General features: G+C 43.0%; 2 protein-coding genes and 1 non-coding gene across 13 annotated transcripts in view; 1 reads left to right on the plus strand and 2 right to left on the minus strand.

Moving 5' to 3' along the window:
- The window catches only part of LOC117424631 (nucleosome-remodeling factor subunit BPTF-like), a 37,941-nt gene extending 24,364 nt beyond the window's left edge, over positions 1-13,577 (minus strand). For 8 of the 11 annotated variants that reach the window (XM_058992263.1, XM_058992264.1, XM_058992261.1 and 5 more), the window contains exons 1-8: positions 12,794-13,577; positions 7,641-8,463; positions 3,664-3,884; positions 2,410-2,622; positions 1,985-2,179; positions 1,234-1,440; positions 583-755; positions 92-447 (exon numbers count right to left, since the gene is read on the minus strand). In XM_058992263.1, the coding sequence (XP_058848246.1) occupies positions 92-447; positions 583-755; positions 1,234-1,440; positions 1,985-2,179; positions 2,410-2,622; positions 3,664-3,884; positions 7,641-8,463; positions 12,794-13,271 (2,666 nt within the window). In that variant the 5' untranslated portion in view covers positions 13,272-13,577. The remainder of the gene's footprint in view (positions 1-91; positions 448-582; positions 756-1,233; positions 1,441-1,984; positions 2,180-2,409; positions 2,623-3,663; positions 3,885-7,640; positions 8,464-12,793) is intronic. The other 3 variants (XM_058992258.1, XM_058992256.1, XM_058992262.1) reach the window with 3 other exon arrangements.
- A 1,761-nt stretch (positions 13,578-15,338) lies between these two features.
- On the plus strand, positions 15,339-15,420 carry trnas-aga (transfer RNA serine (anticodon AGA)). The gene has a single exon. It is a non-coding gene; the product is annotated as a tRNA-Ser (tRNA).
- An 896-nt stretch (positions 15,421-16,316) lies between these two features.
- LOC117424635 (nucleolar protein 11) lies at positions 16,317-26,125 on the minus strand. Its single transcript, XM_058992274.1, has 19 exons — positions 26,050-26,125; positions 25,651-25,798; positions 25,129-25,242; positions 24,526-24,582; positions 24,142-24,290; positions 23,641-23,698; positions 23,400-23,541; positions 22,923-23,117; positions 22,551-22,627; positions 20,855-20,978; positions 20,283-20,377; positions 19,984-20,049; positions 19,565-19,752; positions 19,157-19,282; positions 18,710-18,934; positions 18,286-18,364; positions 17,992-18,084; positions 17,389-17,496; positions 16,317-17,160 (listed from the first exon to the last, which is right to left on the minus strand). Exons 2-19 carry the CDS (start codon positions 25,795-25,797, stop codon positions 17,047-17,049), a joined length of 2,157 nt encoding a protein of 718 aa, XP_058848257.1. The 5' UTR covers position 25,798; positions 26,050-26,125; the 3' UTR covers positions 16,317-17,046.
- Between the last annotated feature and the right edge of the window lie 212 nt (positions 26,126-26,337).

The following is a 26,337-nucleotide window of genomic DNA, read 5'->3' on the forward strand; positions in this document are numbered from 1 at the left end:
ATAGGGCTTCTACATTTCACATCAGCTGTATTAGATGCGGAAATGATAACCTATTTGGTAAGCCATATTAAAACAGACTGGCATGCCTCACCTGTGTGAAGCCCAGTTGGGGTGCAGGAAGGGTGCCGGCACGTTGTTTTCCAGCTGTATGATGGTCAGCCTCAGTGTGGAGATGGTCAGCACCTTGGAGCCGTGCACAGAGCCGTTCCACTTGAAGTCACCGGCGGGGGTCATGCAGAACTTGTGGGAGAGGTGCCGCCGCTTGTCGTGGTCCTCACGGTGCTGGTGCTTGTTCAGGGCCATGGCGTTGGTGCTGTACTGGTTGTGGTAGACCCGGTACTTCCCCTCCTGGCCCAGCTTGAAGTAGTTGCTGAGGTTCCCCTTCATCACAATTTCCTTCCTGGTGCTTAGTCGGGAGACCTCGCCTTGAGAGTTCACCACCAGGACCTAGACAAAGCAGGAATCGGAATGAAATGTAGGTCGCCATGATCTCGCAGCACATGGAATATGGGTCATGTGACAAAAGGTTATTAAAGATATCTCCTAATTCTTTTTTTTTATTTGAAGGGGTCTGCGGCTCACCTCTTTGCCTTCCTTGTAGTACTTGTTTGCTTCGTGAGCTGCGGCAGCGACTTGCTGGCTCTTGAGCAGACTCAGCTTGCTGTCAGGATTCCGTAACCGCGTGACCATCCGCGTGGAGCCGGGCGTGCCCTTCCCACTCGCTGCTCCGTCGCTGCTCTCCGCTTTGTTATCACCTGCAGAGAACCCAATCACGATCGGTACTCTTCACTCCTCCAAACACAGCCATGCCCACTTACATAATCAACACAAGCAGAACTCTTTATTGCGTAACTTTCAAACTTACAAGCATGTAAATAGGTCTAGGAGAAATATTTCCAAAAAAAAGGGCTGCCTGCTTGTGCAATCTGGGAAAAACAACTAATTTCAAGGGATGGGAATAAGACGCCTGTTGCTTAGCAGTTTCCCCCATTCCAGGATTTAAAATGAGCCTGATTAGACACAGTGTATAGGCAACAAGCTCAGGTGTGTCTTACTAAACTCATAGTAAAACTAGACATGGATCAAATTGCAATGCAAGGGAGTCTTATTTCCATCCCTGAATTTATGACATTTGCATTTCTTACATACAAGTCACTGCATCTACTTAAGTAGATATGTTTCATTTAGAAGTAAGAGCAGATTAATCTGCTTTAAAAAACCCAGAAGGGCTACCTGTCTCCTCTTGGCTGGTGACTGAAGACTGGGAGGACTTGTCAGCGACGTCCGCCTCATCTGCTAGTTTGGGGGTGGTTGAGTTGTGGGGTTCGCAGGAGGAGGTGATGCTGCTGCTGCTGCTGTTCTCATCGTTCGCTTGTGAGGAGGGAGGGACAGGGGTGGAGGCGTTCTCTCCATTGCTACAGCTGGCCTCTTCTGCTTTATCTGAGATAAGCACAACACACACAGAAACAACAAGATTACAAAAAAAAGGAATACTGCCAAAATGTACCTTTGCTTTGAATCCAGTCCTACCTACAGGAGTAGACTGCAAGCCTCTAAAAACAAACATGTTTCATATCATGGGAATTTAAAAAAAATAAAAAATAAAAAGAATGTTCAAAGTGCAACACTGCCCCCTTGTGGCACTGCCGTGGGCAGAGGCTAATGCAATCTATATTACATGAGCACAAGCAAATAAAACATTTGACCTCAGTTCATATAGCAATGCCCAGCTACTCAAGCAGCATTCCTTTCTACATGCAGTAATCTCTCCAGTGTAGGTTATTTTAAAGTTCTTCCCAGTTTGATTATTTTAGATATTTTCAATCTGGAATCTGGGTTATGAATTATTCTTAATAAAAGCTTAACACAACTTGATTGCAGTTCCTTTGTGGAAAGCCATACTCTGCTTGAGTAACCGAGCTCAAAGCAAAACCTGTCTACGTGCTATGCAATGGGAGTCGTATTTCCATCCTCTGCACTGTACCTGCAGCGTCCTGTTCAGCCTGGGCAGCTGGCTTCTCCTCAGGTGTCTGGCTGGTAACGATTGCTGCTTGCTGAGCCTCCGTCGTGCTTTTCCCGTCCGTTGAACCCAAGTCCTCTGCAGCAGGACTGGTGCTGGGGGCTGCAGACTGCAACGTCTCTGAGTTACTGCTCTCCTCCGCACTGAGTGAGGCTGCTGCTGAAAGAAATTACAAACACAGGCAGCAGTTTGTACGAGTCATGAGTGAAGGAGGTGTTTAAAAAGGATCCGAGCATCCCCATTGTCAAGTTTAGAAAATATTTAGCAATTACTCTCAAAGAATTCTTACGCACGATTATTTTTTAACTCACTGAATGTTTGCACTGCTCTTCCTTGCATGCAATGGTCCAGACAAGGCTTGGCATCCTCTGGTAGGTGGTATTGCTTACCCTTCCCCTGCTCGCTCTCAGGCTGCTCCGGTGTTGTTTTCGTTTCCTTGTCCTGGTCTGGTTGTGGTGCTGGCTCCTGCTCGCTCTTCTCCGGCTCGTGTTGGCTCTCACCCCCGCTCTCCTTGCGCATCTTTTCAGCCTCTTCAGCTGCTTTCCTCTTCACTTCTTCCAGCTCCGCGTCCTGTTTCGCTTTTAACCGTTCCAAAATCTCATCTAAATGTGATGGGATGAATGAATGTCAAAAGAATTATTCACCGCAGAGTGTTTGACAAAATAAAAAAAGTCATAACAGATCTAATAACCAATGTTCTGGCTGTACTGATATTCCGATAACAAAGCAATTCACCAGAATTTGGATAAATGTATGTCTTTCTCTTGCTGTATGTATAACTGGTATGCATTTCCCGTTTAAAAACAAAACATTCTTACTGGTAGCATGCATGTAACAGCTTCACTGCTGGTTTACGTCAGGTATGTTGATTGCATTACAGCTGTAAAGGTGTTTTGTTTTGTTACGTGTGTATTTAATAAAGAACAGCGTGTGCACGAAGCTACACTAAAGCAGACGTTTCTTGAATAAATAAATAGAAACGGACCCAAAGGTGCATCTGAGAGTGTGTCTGTCCAAACCCTGCTTAACAAGCCACCTGAATGAAATTAATACGCGTCTATACCCTGCAGTCTAAAAATAGCCATGCAAGACAATTAACTGCCTGCTACAGGGAAAAGCTGTGTGCAACAGTAACAGACTCAAGCACAATACAACTTGTCCAGTGGGACTTTAATCATAGTTTAGCACAAGTAAATAAACAGGAAGAAGCTTAAAGAAAATAAATTCAACTGATAAAATGCAGACTGTACAGAGAATTGAACTTGAAATACAGTAAAACAACAACAGTGCATTTTCTTTTTTCGAGTAGTACAGCCCCCCGTCCTTTCATCTTCAGTTGTCTACACAGTTGCAGAATGATTTCCATTGCAGGAGTCAAAGCATACTTGGTTACATCTTGGTATAAATCAGTACAGTGCTCCTTTACTATTTCAAGATTCAATAATTCATGGTTATGTTTACAGTAAATTGTCATATGCTATACTTCCCTATTGTTTTTAAGACAGATAACACATACATAGGTAGCACTGTATTTTGACATGATTAGTGTGGGCTAAAATTCCAAGCCTATAGCTTTTATAAAAACTGAAAATAAAAGGACCCGTTTGTGTTGCTATATTGGTTTGGGGAGAGGTGTTGCTTACCATTAGCTGCTGTCAAAAATGACTTGTTATTGCCACTGGCTTTGTTGGTGAGATCCTCAGTGATGTCCATGTGAGAGTGAATTTCCTCTCTCATTTCTTCCAGGACTTTACAAAGTTCATTTTCCCAATAGTCCTTATCCAGGCGTTCCAGCAGCTCTGCCAGCTGAACCTTTGTGCTGTAGTACCAAATAACCTTCTTCTCATGTTCCCCGTCTTCCTCTCTAAGGAATAAACACACAGTAAGGGAACTAACTGGCTCTTGTTGACTTTTTGTAAATCGCCCTGGGATGCTTGCACACGAAGGGCGCTATACGAATTACATTGGTATGGCATGGTATGGCATGGCATGGCATGGCATGGCATGGCATGGCATGGCAGCCACAGGACTTACTTATGCCAAGAGAGTTTCCTAAATGTAGTGATGTCGAACGGCAGTCTATATTCCCACTAGGATATAATGTACTATTTATTTATATTATGTATAACATTTAAGCCAGTTGCGTTTTCATGTTGTAATATACACACACAATTAAAATAAAAATGGTATCATTGTACCATGAAATAGGTAGGCTACTATGACAAAGCCACAGCTTGTGGAATACAGGTTACAGTGCCTTGTAAAACCAGTCACCCGCCTCTACATTCATAGTATGTAAAATAACTTTTTAAACAAACGTCCAGGTAAAGTTTCATCTGAAAGATAACTCCCACTGTAAAGATGCATCCTGTTCCATTATCCCTTGATATAAAGCCATTGCTCATACTTAAAGAACTGCTTCTACCAATTTACACAGTAAAAGCCATTCCACAACGGATCAGTTTCAACCCTGAATTTAACACACAGCAAACATTCATTTAACACATATCTTATTGTACCTTGCACACCAAGTGCTGAATTTGGAATTGATCCAGTTTTACTAGTGTTAAAAATGGCAATGACGGAACAGATCCAGCATGCAACGGCCTGAACAGTGTTTAACATACTGCATCATTTGTATTCCTATAAAGCTCCAGTGTGCAGAAATATCTAAATCTGCAAAAATATTTTAATTGACGGGTGGGCATGTGCAAGAACGATGCAAGCAACCTTAACCTCGTGGCTAAAAGCACTTCCTTTAAACGTGCCTGCCTGCTCGAACAGCATTTACAAAGTGCAAAGCACCACCTCACGACAGCAACCGAAGAGTTTCAAGCTTAGCTTTCTGCGATTTTTCCATAAAAAATAAGAAAATATATTATATATACCTATTACACACACAGTTGTAGTCAAGTTTACATACCCCAATGGAAATGTATAATTTCTAGAAATTTCTCAAACAAATAAATTATTGGAAAAATATTTTGTAGGAAAAGTTTTGCTTTTGTGGACGAGGAAAAAAAGTTTACAATTATTTATTTCTGCAATTTTTTTTGCAAAACTCCAAAAATGCTAATTCAAAAGTATTCATACCCCGACAAGGAAAATGAAATTAATAGCTAGCCGAGACACCTTTAGCAATAATAGCCTATTTTAAAGGATTAGGATATTTGTCAGTGAGCTTTTGGCATGATTCTTTAGTGATTTTTGACCATTCTTCAACGCAAAATTGTTCCAGTTCATTCAAATTCCGAGGACTTCTCTTGTGCACAGCCTTCTTCAACTCATAAAAAAGATTCTCAATTGAATTTAGATCAGGACTTTGACTAGGCCATTCCAGAACCTTGATTTTATTCATTTTTAACCATTCTGAAGTAGATTTTGATGTGTGATTTGGATCGTTGTCGTGTTGGAACGTCCAGTTGCGCTTTAAATCAAGTTTTGTAGCAGAGGGTTTCAGATGATTGGCCAATATCTTTTGGTATGCTATGGAATCCATTTTACCATGTACTGGAACTACATCTCCTGTGCCATTAGAGGAAAAACAGCCCCATAGAAGGATATTACCACCTTCATGCTTGACAGTAGGTATGGTGTTCTTTTCTTTGTACACCTCACCAGACTTTCTCAAACGTAACAACTATCAGCATGACCAAACAGCTTGATTATTGTTTCATCACTCCAAAAAACCTTTGACCAGAACGCCTATCCATCATTCAAATGCTGTTTTGCAAACTTTAAGCGATTGTCCTTGTGACTTTTTCTTAAGAGTGGCTTTTTCCTTGGCCTGCGACCATTGAGATCTTCACCATGCAATACTCTACTTATGGTTGAAATGGAAACCCCAGTCCTACTTGCAGCCAATTCACTTTGAATATCTTTGGCAGTCAATCTCGGATAGTTATTAACCTTCCTCACAATTCTTCTACTTGTTCTTGGTGAAAGAACCTTCTTTCTTCCAGACCGAGGGAGCGTTGTGACAGTACCATGAGTCTTGTACTCTTGATATTAGAAACAGTTGAAATTGGGATACTCAAATGCTTGTAGATCTTCTTGTATCCTTCTCCAGCTTTATGACAATAAATAATTTTCTGCCTAAGGTCTTCAGATAGCTCTTTACTTTTTCCCATATTGACTTCTTGGTAATGACAGCAATCATCCTATGCCTAACCCTTTTACACTCTCTAAGAATGTTCACCTACAATCCAGCATTTTCTACAATTAGGTTCTGCATTATCATTAAGTTTCTAGCACCTTGTAGACAATATAATTATAGCATCAAAGGGTATTAATACTTTTGAATTAGATTTTTGGGGTTTTGCAAAAAAAAATAAAAAAAATGCTGAAATAAATAATTGCAGACATTGATTTCTTGTAACTTTTTTTCCTCATCCACAAAAGCAAAACTTTTGCTACAAAAGATTTTTCTTAAAATTCTTACGTTTGAGAAATTTCTAGAAATTCTAAATTTCCATTGGGGTATGTAAACTTTTGACTACAATTGTATATATACACACACACACCCCCACACCCACTAATACACTCAGTTCTTGACCATCAGTAGTGTGAATCAATATGATCTCTACAACAGAAAACGATTACCTGTGTGTGTTTTGTGAAACCTGTTGGAGGTGGCTGGGGAGATACGGTAGTGAGGAGTCTATTCCACAGCACTGCAGTACTTCCTTATGCTTTTACATGCAGTATAATGAAACACAGTGCTCTGTCCCTCTGGTATTGTGGGGGGGGGCTCCCAGATGTTATGTAACATTGTGTGTCAGTGCTACAGTCCTACCCGTGTAAAATGCTAGGACTATAAAGTACACACTTAAATTAATGGATTGATTTAGTTCCCAAGTGTTAATCACAAAATACATAAATGGTGGCTTTTATTTGCCTCCAGGTGAATGTCACTGGTAGAGCTGAGAATATAAAATGTGCAAGTAGTGGTGCAACAATACAAGATTGCTGCCTCCCTCCACCTGCAAAATGTTATTCTCCTCTCCGCAGTCTCACGCTTTGTATCTCTCAGAGCCATGTACTGTTGTAGGGTTGAGCCTGGTCAGTCAGTACTTCAGACAGACCCTCCAATGAATACAATGCGCACTGCTGCAGTCTGTGCTGCTGATGGCTCAATGTCTTCTTTCTCTGGCCAAAACTAAACCAATTCCAAGCCCTATCCTGGCAAACCCCTTTGTGCCATTGTGATTTCCCTTTAGAGACTTCTTAGGTTTCAGCTAAGAACACAAGACTGTTGTTGCTCTGAAGCCTCATATAATGGAATAGGTTTATTATTTGATTGTGTTATTGATCAACATCATCTTCACTGCTACAGCTGCTGTGCTGTTTGGCAGAATTCCCAAACTGTGGGGCTAACACATATCCGTGTTACATAACCTGCAGCCCAGACATTCTACATATTTCACAAAATCTGCTTTCTTCAATAAAATCAAGTCTGATATGGAAACTGTTCTGGACTATTAATGGTACCATTACCAACAGCTTCAAAAATTCTTTAAAACAACTGTTCTGAATTAATGCTTTGTGAACATTATAACAATCCAAACAAAAAATTTACAAAAAAATCAAATAAACCACCACCCAAGACCAGCGTACTTACACTATTATTCTCCTATCCAGGAACCAGTATTTCCGTCTGTGTCTGTCGTAGCCGATGGGCTCCTGCCGAACGTAGGGCTTGCTTTTCTGGCTCTCCGCCACACAGTCCGTGACGCCGGGCACCTTGTGCGCCACGCAGATCTCGCACTGCCACTCATCCTCGGGCACCTCCTCCAGCGGGGGCTTCACACACTCCAGGTGGTAGACGGCCGAGCAGGTCTCGCAGCACAGCAGGTCCCCCAGCTTGTGGCAGACTCGGCAGTGGTCGTCGTACTGGACCACCCCCTCCGACATGAGCTCCTCGCGGGCAATGTTCGTCGTGAGGAACTGGTCCACCAGGAACTGCAGCACCTTGATCTTGCTCTCCAGAGGTCCGTAGGGGTAGTCCTCCCCCTCGTGGAAGGGCAGCACGTGGTGGTACTCCCGGTCGCTCTCACAGTAGACCCGCACCACCTCCGGCCACGTCATGCCGTCAATGAAGTACAAGGTGGAGTTGACGCTGTCCTTCAGGTCGGCCGGGCCGAAACTGGTGTTGGAGGTGTCCTCCTCCCTCAGGATGGCTTTCAGCAGGGCGATGTGAGTCTCTGCTATCAGCGTGCACTGCTCCTGCCCCACCAGGGCCGCGCAGAAGTCCTCGAAGCGGAAGGGGGAAAGCCGTAGGACCGTGCCGAAGTTCCTCAGGACATCGTAGATGGCCACAATGTTCAGGAGCTGCTCAGTGGGCACCAGGAGGTCTTCGGAGGACTTGGGGAGCTCCAGGGGAGGCACCTCCTTCTCCTCGAAGATCGGCGAGCGTGGCCGGTGAATCCTCTGCCGTCTCCTCCCTAGAAGAGCAAGCAAACCAAAAATAAATAAATCAACAGAAAGCAATGATCAATGTGCTTTCAATGCATTTCTTCCATCTGTATGCTGGATGGAAGGAAGACTCATTACATAGCTTGATCCACTCCTGGTTTTACTATGACACACCCCTGAGATTGCTACATACACACTGACTAATCAAGCTTGTATTAAAATCTGGAATAGTTGAAACTCCTATGCAATAGCAATCTAATTTCCATCCCTGATGTATCGCCTTCCACTAGGGGTGAGAATCACCCAATGCCATTGTCTCAATGTCATTGTCTCAATGCAAATGTTACAATGTGACTTTGGTTAGAGTTATCTACAAGAGTGCATTGTTGATAGGAGCCAGAGCAAACAGCACACATCCGATTAGCTGATGCAAACGCAGATATTGTATCTATTGCATTGGCAGAGAGAGAGAGAGAAATGCAGTCCGATTTTAAATTTGCATCTTAAATTGGAAGAAATCTATCTAATTACAATCACCTCACACAATGCTGAAGCAAGCTGGTTTGAATGTGAATCAGGGAACCCTAGGAGCGAAGGGTTTAACCTTGGAAAATAACAGTTAAAAATGGAAATAATGAAACACAGCAACAGACGAGACATCCAAAAAAGGCAGGCTAGTATCAAAAAGAATGTGCATGAATATGTAAATCCCCGATTTGTCAAAATAAATCTTAAGGTAAACCTCCTAATTAAAACTTCTACGCCTAAGCTCCACTTTTGGATTGAAGTTAGCCAGACGGAGGTTTACCAAACTCAACCTCCTCTATTATTCTGGTTTTCAGATTAAATAGTCTTTTCTTTGTTGCACAAAAACTACAGTATATCCCTTGGAACCACTAAAAATAGAACAAGCTACTCCACATACTGTGCACTGTAAGGTATGACATGTTCACAGAATACATGAGGATGTGTAACTGCATTAAATCACCTTTTTAAAATATCACGCAAAACACCTGGCACTCTCCCTGGACAATTCTTCACAGTCTGTACTACATTCACGCTTGTGCAGGGTTGTCTTTGTCTAGCCTAGATTACTGGTCTAACTACCAAAAAAAATAAAAAAAACAAAAGGAAAGAGCTGCTCCTCTACTTACACATTGTTAGTTCAGAGAGATGGGGAGTGAAGTCAGCCGTGCACTACAACAGACAAACGCTTACAGGGAAGCATCATGCTTCAGTTCTGAACCTGTACACATCTGGCAATAAAGCCTCAAAAAGTCAGAAGACCCCTAGCTATCTGCCGAATTAAATCTTGTGCACTCGTGTTTAAATACTCAACAGAATCATCCTCTGTCCCTCCTTTACTACCTGCTCTATTTGATGAAACCAGACTTTGGTGAAGAGGTTACCTCCACTACCTGCAGCTTATGAAAAGCCAAACAAGAGATGATAGAGGCAGCACTCAACAACCACCACACATCAAGAGGGGACAGTCATTACCATACAACCATTATAGAGTAATCAAAAGGGTTTGAGATTACAGACTAGTATCTTACAGTTTAAAAAAAAATAAAACCTCAGCTAAATGGAGACCATGATGACAAGCAGTGCTCCCTGGTCTGAAGAAGAAAGAAATTGTTCTGTCTGCATTCTTGAGTCCCCAACAGACCCAGTACTTTGCACGTTCCCCTGCAGTCTCAATGGCCTCTATTGTTTACATCACGTTTACAGTGCAGAGTGCAGAATCCTCTGTTATAACTACAGCAGGCAGGCACCAGTGATAACTTCATACAAGACTGTACAGTCCTCCATGCTTGTTATGTCACACCAGCGAAGCCAGAACAGACTATTAAGATCTAGGCTAATTTTGAAATACCTTCAGTCCGTGACTATAGGCTTGAAAGGATTTGCTGCAACGACTGGCTCTTTGCAAACCCCTTGCTCGAAATTTCTCTTCAGTCATTCGGCCCCTGCAGGTTCAGACCCACTGTGTATTAATTTGTACAATTACCTTCATTGCAAAAAGACCATTTCAAAACCTTAGGCTGGCTTTAGTAAAACAAGATTGAACCCAGGAGCACTGAACAGTTAATGTGTTTTGCAGCCCGTTCCAGGTAGAGCTCTAAAGAAAGACAATCCTATGCTTTTAATAACACAGCTATGCATTTCTAAAAATACAAATTTGCCAGTTGATGATTTCAATTTAGAAGCAAAAGGGGTCATCTGAGCAGAGTGCATGCAAGTGATAAAGGGCAGGTGGAAACCGAGATTAAAACTGGGATCTTTTACTTTAAAAACACAACAGGCATGGGGGGCAAGAATATCAACCTCTCTCCAATATTACAGAATTCTAAACGTACTAAAAAGCAATGAAAAAAAAGTACTGCCCGCTTGAACATGTGAAGACAAATAAACACTAAAACCACACAATTATAAAAGCGTGTGTGTAACATTCCTAAAAGGCTGGTCACTAACAAACCAAAAGGACGTGTGCATGGAAGGACACAGTTAACTTAATCCCACACAAATACAGTGGGTGACCACAGAAGCTTTAAGACCACGACATAATTGCTTAATTTAAGCAATTACCTTCCACAATTACATCCATTACTGTAGTAGATGATTTTATTTATAGAAATATAACAAATATGAGATCACAGTATAAGGCGACCCACAGCAGCCCAAGTCAGTAAGCATGCATCTAACCTGCAAACCCAACTCCACATAGGCTTAAGAGAGCTCGATGTAGTTCTATTTTTGAGAGAAGTTAAGAGACTTCAAGAAAGAAGTCCTCGGAATTTGAATGAACTGGAACAAGTTTGTGTTGAAGAATGGTCAAAAATCACTAAAGAATCATGCCAAAAGCTCACTGACAAATATCCTAATCCTTTAAAATAGGTTATTATTGCTAAAGGTGTCTCAGCTAGCTATTAATTTCATTTTCCTTGTCAGGGTATGAATAATTTTTAATTAGCATTTTTGGAGTTTTGCAAAAGAATTGTTGACATCCACTTCTTGTAACTTTTTTTCCTCATCCACAAAGCAAAACTTTTGCTATAAAAGATTTTTTCCTATAATTATTTGTTTTCAATATAAAATGTCCAGAATTATATAAAATTTCCATTGAGGTATTTAAACTTTTGACTACAATTGTGTGTGTGTGTATCTATATATATCTATATATCTATCTATTTCTCTCTCTATATATATATATACACACACACACACAAAAACCTTTGATTTCAGTGAGCGTACAGTGCATTTGAATATAAAAAAGTGTGCAAACTTACAGGCTAAAAAAGTGTTTTCTGTTTATTTATTTAATTATGTATTTTTGTTTGGGGGGGGGGGGGTAATTGCATATGACAAAAGCATGTAAAAAAAAAAAAAAAACTCCCCACCCAAGAAAAAATAAAAATACATTTTTATCACTGAAAACAACTGCTTTTCACACAATCATAAATGATCTGCTTAGCAACAATAACACCACCACATGTATCTTAGTTAACACTCAGCACGTAGGCTATGCAAAGAACACTGGCTCTCGTCTTATATTAACCCCACTGTCCTGCACAGCTCATGAGCGAATGCATGTTTTCAAAACAAAAGGGCCACATGGCGCACTGTCACCGAGTTCAATTAGTATCTTGCACACAGCAGAATTACACTTGACGTTTCTATATAGTGTGTCAATTCACCAAAGTGCATCAAACATGATCACGTCCACCAGCCACAATAACTATGTTGTTGGGCTACGTTAGTGTACCTGCCACCTAACGGCAACTGTTGCATGCTTCTCTCCTCCTAATCACTGACATCCCGCTCTTTAGCGATGTAAACACAGCAACATGATACACTCGTGCATTGCACCTGAAAAACACCACTTTCTGCACAAAAACCACAAAACGCAATTTTAACTAGAGACACGACCTTTAAAAAAGAATCGGCGGAAGCATAAAGCGTGTTTAATGAATGTGCGATGAAGTTTAGCAAAACAATGGAAATGTCACTGCATTTCATAATATTAGCAATAACGCAAAAAAAAAAAAAAATACAAAATAATATAAAATTAGAATACGGGCTGGAGCAACAGAAGCATGCATTTGACGTGATTGCCCGTGGAACTGCAACTGTTAAAGAACAAACAAACTTTAACTACTACACCAGTAGTATTACTGGGATCCGCTCTATTTCAATAAGCCGTGGCCTGTAAACCCAGTGCATTCTCCATTTTGAACAATGCCGCTTGCTACACTGTCGTTGTTTTTACCAATGCAAAAAAAAAAAGCACCCCTTGCGATTTCTAATTAATTTGGTGTGCGTTCCCGGGTCTGTCTCGGAAGATTACACGGGGTTTACCTGGGGTACTGCTGTACGTACTGTGGCTCCGAAAGCTGCTCTCAGTGCAGAAGCTGCCATCATCATCCTCGTCTTCGCCTATCTCCTCCAGGTAATCAGACTCGTCGTCAATCGCCGCTTCTTCCTCCTCCGACAGCGGCTCCTCTTCCACGGGCTCGTCTTCTTCGGAGCGCAGGCTCACGGCATCCTCCTCGTCCTCGTCGCTTTCGTGGTCATCGTAGACCACCTTGCTGGTCCTCCGTCCCCTGCCCGCTCCGACCCTGCCTCTTCCTCTGCCCCCCGACGCGGTGCTCGACCCCAGTTTCCTCCTGCCCCTGGAAGAATGGTGATTCCCCCTCCTGGGAGTCGCGAATTCGGCCTCGGACGCGCCTCTCCCCTTCGCGCTTAACACCCGCCTGGGTCTCAAACCCCGGACTGGGCCAGGAGACGGCTCCTGCATCAGCGCCTGCTTGGGCGGCCTGCCTCTTCTCCCTCTCATCCTCCACAGATAAATATAAAAAATCTATTATTTTCTCTTTCAGTTTTTGTCAGGGACTCGCCGGTGCAAACCCGGGAAAACGGGTACCGCCCGAAAGCTGAACCTCTGCAGAATTCGGAGAAGCAGTTCCGCCACAGCCCCGGGCTCAGTTTGGGAGAGAAACCTCAAACCGAATGGCCGGCGTCCCGCTCCGGGTCCCTTACAGCCGCCATTTTTCTTCCTCTCTCTCCGTCTGCTGAAAACCGACAGCAGGCCCAGCGCGAGGGTCACGTGACCGCCGAGAGGAAAGCCATGCCTGAGACGCGCTGCGCGCTGCCCAGTCCGGTATACTGGTGGAAGTGGTTTTTATTAACCCACAGTACAGTATTTTAATATCTGTCACAGACATTGGGTTAGGTGTCCCCGACCCCCCCATGCACGGCGTGGAAATCCCAATTTAAAAACTATTGCTGTGCAGCAATTAAACAGTGAACGAAAACAACAACGACAATAATAATAATAATCACAATCTCTTCATCAGCTATAACTACAGCAAGCTAAACAACCAGGAAAAGGCTACCTGAGGCTATTCATCCACCTTTCTGAATGAATATGCATGTGCCTTTTATGTAAACGTTTTAATAATTGATTTGGACGCATTCATTTAAGAGTCGGGTTATTGTCTTTTCGGTCTGGAAATGTATTTTTTTCAATGGTAACAGTCCATTTTGAAGGCGTATTGTTCCCTAATATTGCGATTCTCGCAGTTCTCTGCATACATAACTAGAGAATAAATGATAATAAACTGCATTGTGTAATTCGGAAATCAAAACACATAGGCACGCATCATTTCTATGAGGAGCCAGGAAACCTGTATTCTGATTGGTCTACAAACGTAAAGATATTTTATTTTGTGAATGAAAAGAACTCAAGACGTCACTATGGAACGAGTTATGAATGAGTATGTTACAATGAGTTCTACACAGGTTTTTTTCTTGTGTTACAATGAGTTCTGTACGCGGTTTTTATGTTACATTGAGTTCTGTGGACTTTGTTTTATAGAGGATATAAAGGATAATGAAATATCTCGCAAACTTTTTTTTTTTTTTTGCGGTTGCAGTTTGTCAAAAACTGTAAACCGGTTACTTTCTCTAGCAAGCTTCCTACCCTAGCAGTCTGTTCAGGTGCCTTTCCGCTTGCCAGAAACCCTGAAGAGGATGCGGCGTGTTCTAGCACGACAGGTTTAAATGTCTACAGAGAGCCAGAGCATACGTGTGTGTGTGTGTGCGTGTGCATAACGTGCATGTAATGAATTTAACATACAAGGAAGCCTTAGGTTATGCTAACGTCAGGAACACCCGTGTCATACAGACAGGGCGCGTGTAACCTGCCTAGTTCTGCAATGAGGCTTCACATATCAAAGTGCTGGTTCAGTTCTGTTCGGTGCAAATGCAGTGCATTAGACGGGACAGCCTTCTCGTGCAGATGTGCTGTGTGTAATCAAGCAGCTTTGTGATGGTGCCTGTCCGCCTCAAGCTCTAGGGTGTCAAGACCATGGTTTGAAACACCTGCCCTTAGCTGATCAAGCGCCACTCTGTTCCACTGTATTGGTGTGTAATATAACAGGGACCTGCGTTGTTTTTATTTATCATTATACGCCCCACCCTCTTCCCTTAATGATTGGCTCACAAATAAACAAGCTCATTAATAATGAAGTGAAAGGGGTGGGGTTTATACGCACTACTTCTCTTTGATTGGTCTTCCCAGACTAAGCCAGCCCTTCAGTGGAATCTTACATCATTTTCATTCTGAAAATCTAACAGGCCTAAAACGACAGGGGCGTAGAAGCGGGGGACGGACACGAGATAGTGATGCTCAGAACTGACTACACGTAGAAATCTCTTACCTCATATTGGCATTCTTAAAATGATTACTGGTCTCCATTTTACTGTGCAATACATCTTTGTATTTTTTAAATGTCGATTCGAATTTTTTTTTCAAAACATACAAACCTACACCTTCACACTGCTGTTATATGAAGTTTCGACGTGAAATGGGTTCTCCCCATGCTCAGTTACACTAACATAAGTAGTCGTGGCCGAGTGGTTAAGGCGATGGACTAGAAATCCATTGGGGTCTCCCCGCGCAGGTTCGAATCCTGCCGACTACGGATGTAATTTTATTTATTTATTTATTTATTTAAATCTTTCCTTGAGACATTTTTTTTTACTAAATACTAAAAACATAAAAAACCCCATTAGAAACATTTATAATATGTATATACATATATTTAATCACATCTCGAGGCACTGCGTCTCAGCAGCTCCATTGCCAATAAATAAATAAATAAAGTAGATTTCAAACGTTAAGTGCAAACAGACATTATATCATTATTATATTTACGGCCATTTAAAAAAAAAAAAGTTAACTTTGGGAATTTGAAGCTTTCGAAAGTTCAGTTGTACTATATGAAGCTCGCATGCCTGCTGCATTGCAAACAAGGGATTCTGGCAAGATGGCCTCTTCTCTCAGAACAAAGAGTGGGACGAACAATGGCTCCACAAGCGATGTTTAAAAACAAGACTGGCTAAACACATTGACCGGCGAGGACAGAAATAGACGCGTCTGCAAACCGAGAAGAAGCATTTAGCTAACTGAAAGGACTATATCTATAGGATAACAAGCTACGTAATATACTTTCACATGTAAATACAGCGTATTAAGTACTGTGCTTATCATTTCAGAAATGTGCAAGTAGCACCCTCTAGTGTTCAGAAGTGAACATTGCACACACACACACGTGTATTGTTGCTCGAGTGGGAAGCTAGAATGCGAGTCCACGTATTACACTGTAAGGTGAAACACCTCAATCTGCTATGCAATGCGAGTCTTACAGTTACACTGACTTGAAGCACACTGAATCACATTAGATACTGTTGCTAAAATGCCCACCTAAGATTAGATGCACCCTTCCCCCATTCTATAGCCTTTGCATGCAGTCTCTTCCCACAGTGAATCCCCTTTTCTAAACAGCCTGGGCAGAGCCCAAAAAAAAGCAACAACTCATTTTTACTAAGAAAATGTATTTATTATTTTTCACAAATCTGATGTTGCATGTGAAAGACGACATATTTCAACAAAGAGCCGGTGAATGCATTGCAAATGAGAGAAATCAAAGTCAGTTTGCACTGGGGGTGACATGAAGTCCCCCCCCCCCCCCCCCCAGCTGTACAATGATACACACTGTAAATGCAGGTGCTTCACCTCCCAACCCCCCAGCACAGCCTACCCCCCTTATTCCAAAAGGAAACACTGTTAAAAGCAGTTTCAAATAGGACGCATTCATGAAGTTCCTGTTAATAGAAATCCTGGGCATCGCAGGGGAACCGCTTTAATTTCATGCAATTAATGGCAATGTTTGTAGCTTCTAAATTGTTTTGCACAATATTGCTGAGTAGCACATTAGATCTTCATGTAATTAATAGGTCGAGTGATCAGTGAGAGATTTGGTTACACTCAATAGAACTACCCATTGCACCGCAGTAAAAAAAAACACCTGGTTGAAATGGCAGTGTATTACATATTAATATGCGCAGTAAGCGACCATTTACAAGTGAACTGGTAACCACTGATAACAGTCAAGGAGCTAGAGACCCAATGATACTGAATACTTTAGCTTACATTTTACTACGTACTTATCAAAAGAAGCATGTTACAGCTGAAATGCCTATGCATAAAGAATATTAAACTACGTAATGGGACACATACGTTTAGAAACACACACACAGAGTTCATTTTAAAACAGCTCAATAACTTCAATGGAGTACAAGCCAATCTCTTGTTCTTTCTTTATTTTGCCGAGTTCCTGTAAAGTTCCCTGGATCTTCCCCAGCTCAGAATACAGCCTCACCTAGCAGGAGAGAAGCACACCATGATGAGAACAAACGCACACCATGATGAGATGCACAACAATTACTTTTTAAACAAACAAAAAAGCACTGTCACTACTGCATGCTTTGCATATACTGCTTGAACTGGATTGTGTTACTCCTACTAATCAGTGACACATGCTCATGGTAGTTCTTTCTTTAAGCACGCAGAAGCATTACTGGCAAGATCTAGAAGAGTGAGCGTTTACCTGGGACCTGACAAATCTGTGGAGCTGTGCTAGTAGCTCCTTGGCTTCTGGTGCCATTACCAAGACTGCAAAATGAGCATCTAGTAACAAGCTTACCCAGTCCATGATCTGGAAACAAAATAAAAAAAGGAGAGATTACTACCAGCAAAACAAGACAAAAAACACCCCAACTGTTCAACATTTCTCTTAACCAGAACAGTAAACTCTTACCAATGCAGCGACGGCAATATGATTCCCATTGCGTAGCAGTTTGATCCATTCCTTGTTTTATTATTTTAGTCTAATCAGGATACACCTGAGCTTGTTACCGACACACTGTGGCTAATCAAGCTCGTAGTAAAACCTGGAATGGGTGAAACTGCTGTGCAACAGGAGTCTCATTGCCATCCCTGCAATGAAAAGTGAACACACTTTACAGATAATAGAGTTTGTAAAAAACAAGTCTTACCGTCATTAATGATCATAAACCATTAGTATACCGGAACATGCACTGGCTATCTTCTTAATCAATACAGAACAAAACTCATTATGTAAATGTTATTCCTTGCATATAAAGACAGAACTTAAACAAATATACAACTGCAGTGTCTCTGAACACCTCACCTGGGTCATTGTTGGTGCTCTTAGCCCCGGGAGCTGTGTGTAGACGTCCCCTGAAGATCTCACGTACAGATACTGGAGGTACTGCAGAAACAGCTAGGCAGGGAGAGGAAAGGGAAAGTTTTCAGCTGGGCGTGGTTCGATAAAGGCACAGCCACTTCAAACGTTCACAGCAGAGCAATGAAACGCGGTATGCGGAAGCACCGAAACACGGGCTGCAAGATCTGAGCACTACAGAGAGCTCTCGTGAAGCAGCGACGAGAGAGAGCAGGGGAGGAGGGAACAGGGTGTACTTACAATGACTTGCTGAGCTGAGAGGTCCTTCAAATGAGGCAGGAGGAAGCTTTCACTGTAGGAGGACCGGATGATTTCATTACTGTGGGCCAAGCGGTCAAGGAAATCGAGTCTGATAATTGTGAAAACCTAGGACATTTTTTGCAATTAGGCCTGGGGTCAATTCCCTGCCGTCCTCTGAGCCTTTTTAAAATTAATTCTCATTCCATTTTAATCAATTCCAACTGGAATGATGAATTGATTTTAAGAGAACAAATTGAAAAAAAGGAATTGACCCCATCTGCTTTCAATAGTTTATCCCATTGACAAAAAAAACGGAAACACTACAAGCTAGGAAGTCGACAATCCAATCCAACACACACACACACAAACACACACACACACTGACACACACACTGCTTTGGAAATCATTCCCCCAGAAGGATACAGCAGAGCACTCTTTTTCAGTCCCACTGGGCAGGTCAGGCTCATGTCTGTCCAGGAGCTGCTCTGGTCCAGTTTGGGGGGAGTGAGCTGGACGTCGCAGCTGTCCTCCTCCAGCAGGACAGGGCTGAACCCGTTCTGTACCACCTCCAGAGACTGTCCCGGGCCGTCCACGAGGGAGACGCCCTCCAGGTCCACACTCACCTGCGCTAGGTCTGCATCCGCAACGCTGCAATTATAGATCAATGTCAATTATACAAACAAACAAACCACCATGAGAGGGACGCACTGATTTTTTTTGTTTGTTTAAACATTACGATTAAAAAAGACGAGGGGTTTTCTAAAGAAAATGTAATTGTTCCAGGACAGCCCTCACCTAGCATGTAGTTATATTCCAGTCTGCAGGAGATCATTCGTGTTTCTAGTGTTACAATAACTCACGTGCACCTACCTGAGAAAGGCTTTCAGGCAGGCGCAGGTGACAGCCTCAGGAATGTCAGGGAAGTGCTGCAGACACAGCTGTGCAAGGAAGTAATCGTGCTTTTCCAACGCAAGCATCAGGAATCCGGGGCATGAACTGGGAAACGAGAGATCAGTGCATTGTTTAAGCAGATTAAAAACGAAATAACACACAGTACTGGTGTGTGCATTACAAAACTAAACAAAAACACAAACTTAAAGTCCCTCACAGGTTGACTAAGATACCAACAGCACAGTAAAAAACAAAAGAAACTCATACACAGCATGAAGGGACTGATAGTCGATCGCCAGCACAGTCTGTGGCTAGAAGCCTCACCTGTGGGACAGTCTGCCAGTCTGTGCGAGACGCGCCAGCACACTCTGTGGGTAGAAGCCTCACCTGTGGGACAGTCTGCCAGTCTGTGTGAGACGCGCCAGCACACTCTGTGGGTAGAAGCCAGGGTCGGCCTGGCAGCGTTTCAGCAGCTCCACAGCGATGTGAGCGAGACCGAGCTGGAACTGCGGGGAGACGGGGGAACACGACAGGAAGGGCTCCAGCACCTCCTCCACCTCCTCTCTGGAAACTCCCTGAAACACACAGACACTCAAATGAGAGATCACCCAACACCTGCAAAGTCAGACTTGAAAGATTTATACAAGTGCAGAAATCACGCACAGCTACACAGTGTTGCATTGAGAAATACTAAAAGAAACCCAATAAGAACTCTTTCTTATTGTCTTCGATGGTGCAGAAACGCGCCACGGCATTTGAAAGTGTCGTGCAGTTGGAGCGCGCTGCTGTTCCCTGCTTTCTCTTACCTTTATGTCTTCTAACACTTGGGTGATTGAAGTGGCCAATGTAGCCTGACTCTTCAGATTCAGTTTCTACAAAAGAAGAAAGACGCAAATCAATCATACGCTACCAATCTTTTTACCTGCATCTACAAATATCCCAAAACATCTCTACCAGCAGATCCTGATTAAGCCTAGGTTTAAAAAGGTTTTGTTAAGAGTCGATAGCTTGAAGGATGGCTTTGTTAAACATTTGAAAAGGATTTGGGCTGCAGCTGTAATGAACTGGTCATTCTCCATCACATGCGCCCACATTCCAGACTCACACTTCTCCTGGTTCTCATCCCTGTTTTCTGCTCCAGTGCCGCCTCTTCATGGGGAAAAGAATTCCAGTTCAACACGGAAGGAGACGACGTCACCTCTAAGCAAAGAGAAAAGCATTTCTTTAGGACGGGAGGTTTGGGTGTAAAGAGAAGGGGAAACAAGTTCAATAGAATCAAAATCTTTGCTAGTCATCTCCAGCCACAGGTTCATTTTTTTTTTATTAATTAGACATGTCACAAAATGACTGTGCTCTTTTAGTATTATATAAAAGTCACAATGAACATCAACAGGTAAAACACAGTCAGACCCAAGACTCCTTATTTGATTGCTGAAACGTACACATTAATAGACAGATCGACGATAAACAGGTTAAAATGTATCAGTGCAAAACACCTGTGCAAAGAAAGAAACAAAGACAGAAAATCTGTTCTGTGGTTAATGCCTGCGTGTGTTTTTTTGGGTGAACGAAACCTTTTTAAAATTGGCTCGTGGTGGTTTCTGGGGGGTGCCCAGTCTCTAACTGGTTTTCGGCTTACGCATCCCCAGTATAAACAGAAAGCCTTGTAAACATCACCTTGCGTGCTCGTCTGCTTCAGCTTCCCCAGGGCAGCAGCCAGTGATGACTTCTCACAGCGATAGGGGAGGACTGTCAGCACCTTACCATGAGTCACATACAGCTTCCCTGCATTACACCACAGCTGCAAGAGAAAGCAGGCTCGGGTTAACACACACACACACACAGAGGACAACACCGCGTGGAGTGCGTCATATGAATATGCATTTATACATGCAGAATAAATCTACAATACATGAGCCAAAACTTGCTGACTTGAAGGCTAGAATGCAATCAAGTATAATAATTTAGTAACAGCTCTATGGTGTTCCCCGTCCCTCCATAAAACCTGCAACCTTATCATTAAGCCCAAGCTCCTTCCTACCTGCCCATACAACCTTCTCATTAAACCCAAGCTCCACTCCTACCTGCCCATACAACCTTCTCATTAAACCCAAGCTCCACTCCTACCTGCCCATACAACCTTCTCATTAAACCCAAGCTGCAGTCCTACCTGCCCATACAACCTTCTCATTAAACCCAAGCTCCTTCCTACCTGCCCATACAACCTTCTCATTAAACCCAAGCTCCACTCCTACCTGCCCATACAACCTTCCCATTAAACCCAAGCTCCACTCCTACCTGCCCATACAACCTTCTCATTAAACCCAAGCTCCACTCCTACCTGCCCATACAACCTTCTCATTAAACCCAAGCTCCACTCCTACCTGCCCATACAACCTTCTCATTAAACCCAAGCTCCACTCCTACCTGCCCATACAACCTTCTCATTAAACCCAAGCTCCACTCCTACCTGCCCATACAACCTTCTCATTAAACCCAAGCTCCACTCCTACCTGCCCATACAACCTTCTCATTAAACCCAAGCTCCACTCCTACCTGCCCATACAACCTTCTCATTAAACCCAAGCTCCACTCCTACCTGCCCATACAACCTTCTCATTAAACCCAAGCTCCACTCCTACCTGCCCATACAACCTTCTCATTAAACCCAAGCTCCACTCCTACCTGCCCATACAACCTTCTCATTAAACCCAAGCTCCACTCCTACCTGCCCATACAACCTTCTCATTAAACCCAAGCTCCACTCCTACCTGCCCATACAACCTTCTCATTAAACCCAAGCTCCACTCCTACCTGCCCATACAACCTTCTCATTAAACCCAAGCTCCACTCCTACCTGCCCATACAACCTTCTCATTAAACCCAAGCTCCACTCCTACCTGCCCATACAACCTTCTCATTAAACCCAAGCTCCACTCCTACCTGCCCATACAACCTTCTCATTAAACCCAAGCTCCACTCCTACCTGCCCATACAACCTTCTCATTAAACCCAAGCTCCACTCCTACCTGCCCATACAACCTTCTCATTAAACCCAAGCTCCACTCCTACCTGCCCATACAACCTTCTCATTAAACCCAAGCTCCACTCCTACCTGCCCATACAACCTTCTCATTAAACCCAAGCTCCACTCCTACCTGCCCATACAACCTTCTCATTAAACCCAAGCTCCACTCCTACCTGCCCATACAACCTTCTCATTAAACCCAAGCTCCACTCCTACCTGCCCATACAACCTTCTCATTAAACCCAAGCTCCACTCCTACCTGCCCATACAACCTTCTCATTAAACCCAAGCTCCACTCCTACCTGCCCATACAACCTTCCCATTAAACCCAAGCTCCACTCCTACCTGCCCATACGCTCCCCCAGGCAGCTCCTTTGAAGCTTGCAGCGTCTGGAAGTTAGTGTTCCAGATGCAGAGGAAATCTGAAAAAAAAAAAAAAAAAGTTAATTTTCATGTTCTGACAATGTGAAAACAACGCTGCCCTGCATTCACAGCTACATGCAATTAACAAGTGAAAACCACCTAGAAATAAATACAAGAACATGATATTTATATATATACACATTTAGAAATACTGAAAATAAATGCTTTGACTACTGCTTTTCAACCTTGATCTTGATAAAGATAAAACGTCGGTCATAGAATTCTAGTAGTTTATTTTAATAAAGCAGGACAGGATCCCTGTAGCCGTTACTGGGGCTTTTCTTGCCAGTGTACCTCTGTCACCCGTGCTTGCAGAGGGCGGTGCTCCTACGATGGCTATGTGCCCCTCCTCCAGACAGGCGATGGCAGCCCTGTGCAGGACTCCCTCAGATACAGGCAGCTTCATCAGCAGGGACTTGGGCAGGTGCTGCTCCCCCTCCACACTGGGGTGCAGGGAGACAAGCAGCTTATAGACACAGCCATTGGAATCTAGAAGCAAAGATTTATACAAAACATTTGTGGACGCTGTTCTTTAAAACACTATAACATTACCAGATATAGAAAATGCTAAATTAATAACATGTCTTTAAAATGTTTAATACAGCTCTTGCAAGGAAAGAGAATCTCGTTGAAAGATTTCATTGAAATAAAGTTCTGCTTCGGACTAGTTATTTATCCTGTCGGAACTCATTAATTCTTCCTTTTTATTATTTTTTTTTAAAGATTGTAGTTTTAGGTTTTTGCATGTATAGAGAATACAGAGTTACTTACACAAGCACATCAGGGTGATGCATTTATCCTCAAGAGTTGCAGTGAAGCCAATAGGACACACCCCCTTTCCCTCTGAGCCAATGTTATACTTGTGCAGAACATTTGGACTGAGCTTTTGCAAATACAGAAAACATTCCCCGCTCTGAAAAGGAGAACACATTGTAAAAGTCACACAGCAGAACGGCGTGCATTACTGAAACAGCACAAATAAAAAGCAACACCTAGCGATCAGTCCATTTACCTTCTCTGTGGAGAACAGGAGGAGAGGCTGCTCCGCTTCCAAGAAACAGCTGCTCCACCTGAAACAAAACAAGTGCGCTTTACAATACGAGTTCAAAGGAAAGCACTGCAAAAAAATAGGAGAACAGAGTCAAATTATTGTGTACAAAAGTCAGGATCCATTGGGAAAGACTTATCACACGCAATGCATTCTCTAGAGTGCCGTAATGAATCTTTGATCACAAAATCCGTGAGGCTGTGATTAGGAAATCACTGACATTTTGTTTCCCTCTTAGGAAGGAGCTATTAATCAATGTGCAAAATGTACAGAAATAACTACTGGAAAGTGTTACACCAGACAGGGGGAGGACGGGACGGGGCCTTTTCATTTCAGGAAATACAAGGGGAATCAAAATGTGTCTTATTTGAAGTGAAGAGTTTTTACATTGGCATGCAAAGGAGGTCTTATCTGTGCAAGATGACCGATGTTCAAAGGAAACATTAGGTAAAGAAACCTCCTAACCTGATGACCTCTTCCTCCGATAAGACTTCTTCCACTGCCTGCTGTGGAGCAGCCAGCAGGGCATCGAGCTGTCGCACTGCGCCCCTCTGGAACAGAACGAGGGGCTCCGAGGAGGGCAGGGCGTGGATCCGGGACACAGCGGCTGAGAGCTACGAGAGACAGACCGAAATCGTCATCAGCGCAGGGACAGATACTCCCATATTCAAACACACACACACACAGCTTCAAATGCATCTGGTGGCAACAAATAACACCGTGTTCAGATAACAGAATCAGACACCAGGCCAAGGAAAGCAATGCAAAAATGACAATAAACACCCGGTTTACTGTTTCAGCACCGAAGACTGGAATCCAAGATGAACAAAGTGCACTTGACGTACTTACTGTGGCTTTAAATACTTTTTCAAAATTGATATCTTCATCCCTCCATATTCGCAGTACCTAGACAAAAAAATGAAATGTTTATATTGATCATTCAAAAAATGGTTCCCACCTAAAACATAGCACCAATCCTGTACTTCAGAATATTGTAATCTGCCAAGTGTTTAACCTGTAGTATTTTGTACTTAATCATATCCTGATGTAACTATCACTATTTAATCATATCCTGATGTAACTTTCACTATTATCTGCTGTATTATTGAATTGTGGTTTGTCACACTTGAAAAAATTATTGTATTTCTTGCTCTTATTGTATTACTTGTATTGTAACACTTGAATGTATTTGTATTTGCTTGCGATTGTAAGTCGCCCTGGATAAGGGCGTCTGCTAAGAAATAAATAATAATAAAGTTAAAAAAAAAATACTACTGTAAACATACGGAAATAATAAAAAAAATAGCCATATTCTACAGAGAAGACTTTTGTTTAGTGTAAATGCATGATTTTGCTGCATTCTTTATTCTAAAGGTGTGCTGTGCTGTTGAGCTGCGGAATGCCTGAGCATTCTGAAGGCACGTCACCTTCAGTTCCAACTGGCAGACCTACTTTGCTGTCGTGCACCGCCACGTACTCCCCAGTCTGCCCGTGGAGCACTGCAGGGCAGGTGACTGCTTGTCCCTGCTTAGCTGCCCAGCTGCCCAAAGGCTTCTGGTCTGAAACCTGGGGTAGAGAGAAAGCAAATCAAACATACTGTATTAGAAAAACAATGGGGTCAAATAAATACAGTTCAATGGCAGGCGATTCTACACCCCTACACTAAAGCCTAGGGTAGCCCCAATTTGCATTCAAACTGAGACTGTATTATTAGCAAACTACATGACGTAGACCACCAGTTAAGCAACAGTAACCGCTGGCAGCGGCAGCAGCATTACATTTCACCGGCAGGTTTTCCCGTCTGATGTTTAGCAAGCAGACGACTGACTTTAAGATACACATACAGTTATGCTAGTGTTTGCCAAGCACACACGTCTAACACACACACACACACACACACACACACACACACACACACACACACACGTAGCCGTAGCGGAACGCGCTCCACTGTTTGCACCGCTCTCTGCGTACCTTGTACACGGTAACGGTCCTCCCCGCGCCCGTGACTATGACATGGTCGGTGTCTCTCCCCGGTTCTATCCCCAGCAGCCCCGAGTTTTCCCGGCTCTGGCCGGCAGCGAGTCCGCACAACGTGAACCCCTCATACAACTCAGCCATGCTGTAATAAGAAGGCAGGACGACTCTGAGAGGAGAGACAGAGGAAAGCCCATGCGGTGCGAAAGATGAGCAAACGTAGACAGAGACCCCTATAGGCGAGGAGTAGTTACAACAAGGCTCTAGAACACAGTGACGTCAGTGGCGTTGCAAGCCCCACTAAATATATTCAAAACATCTCGTTTCCCCAAATCAATATATCAGCACGTCAGATGACATCCACCCCACACTGGTGCCTATAAAAAGACAGTGTACCTGGAAGTCCATTTCGATTCTGTAGTAGGCTACTGTAGCATGTAACTTAATAGTGGATTCACACCACCGAATGTTAATGTGTGACGTCTTACGTATGTATGTAGATTGGGCCTATTGCTGCTGTAGTTCCATTGGCGACAGCTGTCACGTGACTCGCGTCACATAATAGCTGCCATCGACTCTATAAGTATACGAGGGCTAAATTTTCCATGCAAATAATAATAATGCAAATGATGAGTCATTATCGCCAAAACTCCCATTATAATAAGAGTTTTAAAATAAACGTTC

Source organism: Acipenser ruthenus, chromosome 19, assembly GCF_902713425.1.
Source record: "Acipenser ruthenus chromosome 19, fAciRut3.2 maternal haplotype, whole genome shotgun sequence".
Taxonomy (NCBI): Eukaryota; Metazoa; Chordata; class Actinopteri; order Acipenseriformes; family Acipenseridae; genus Acipenser; species Acipenser ruthenus.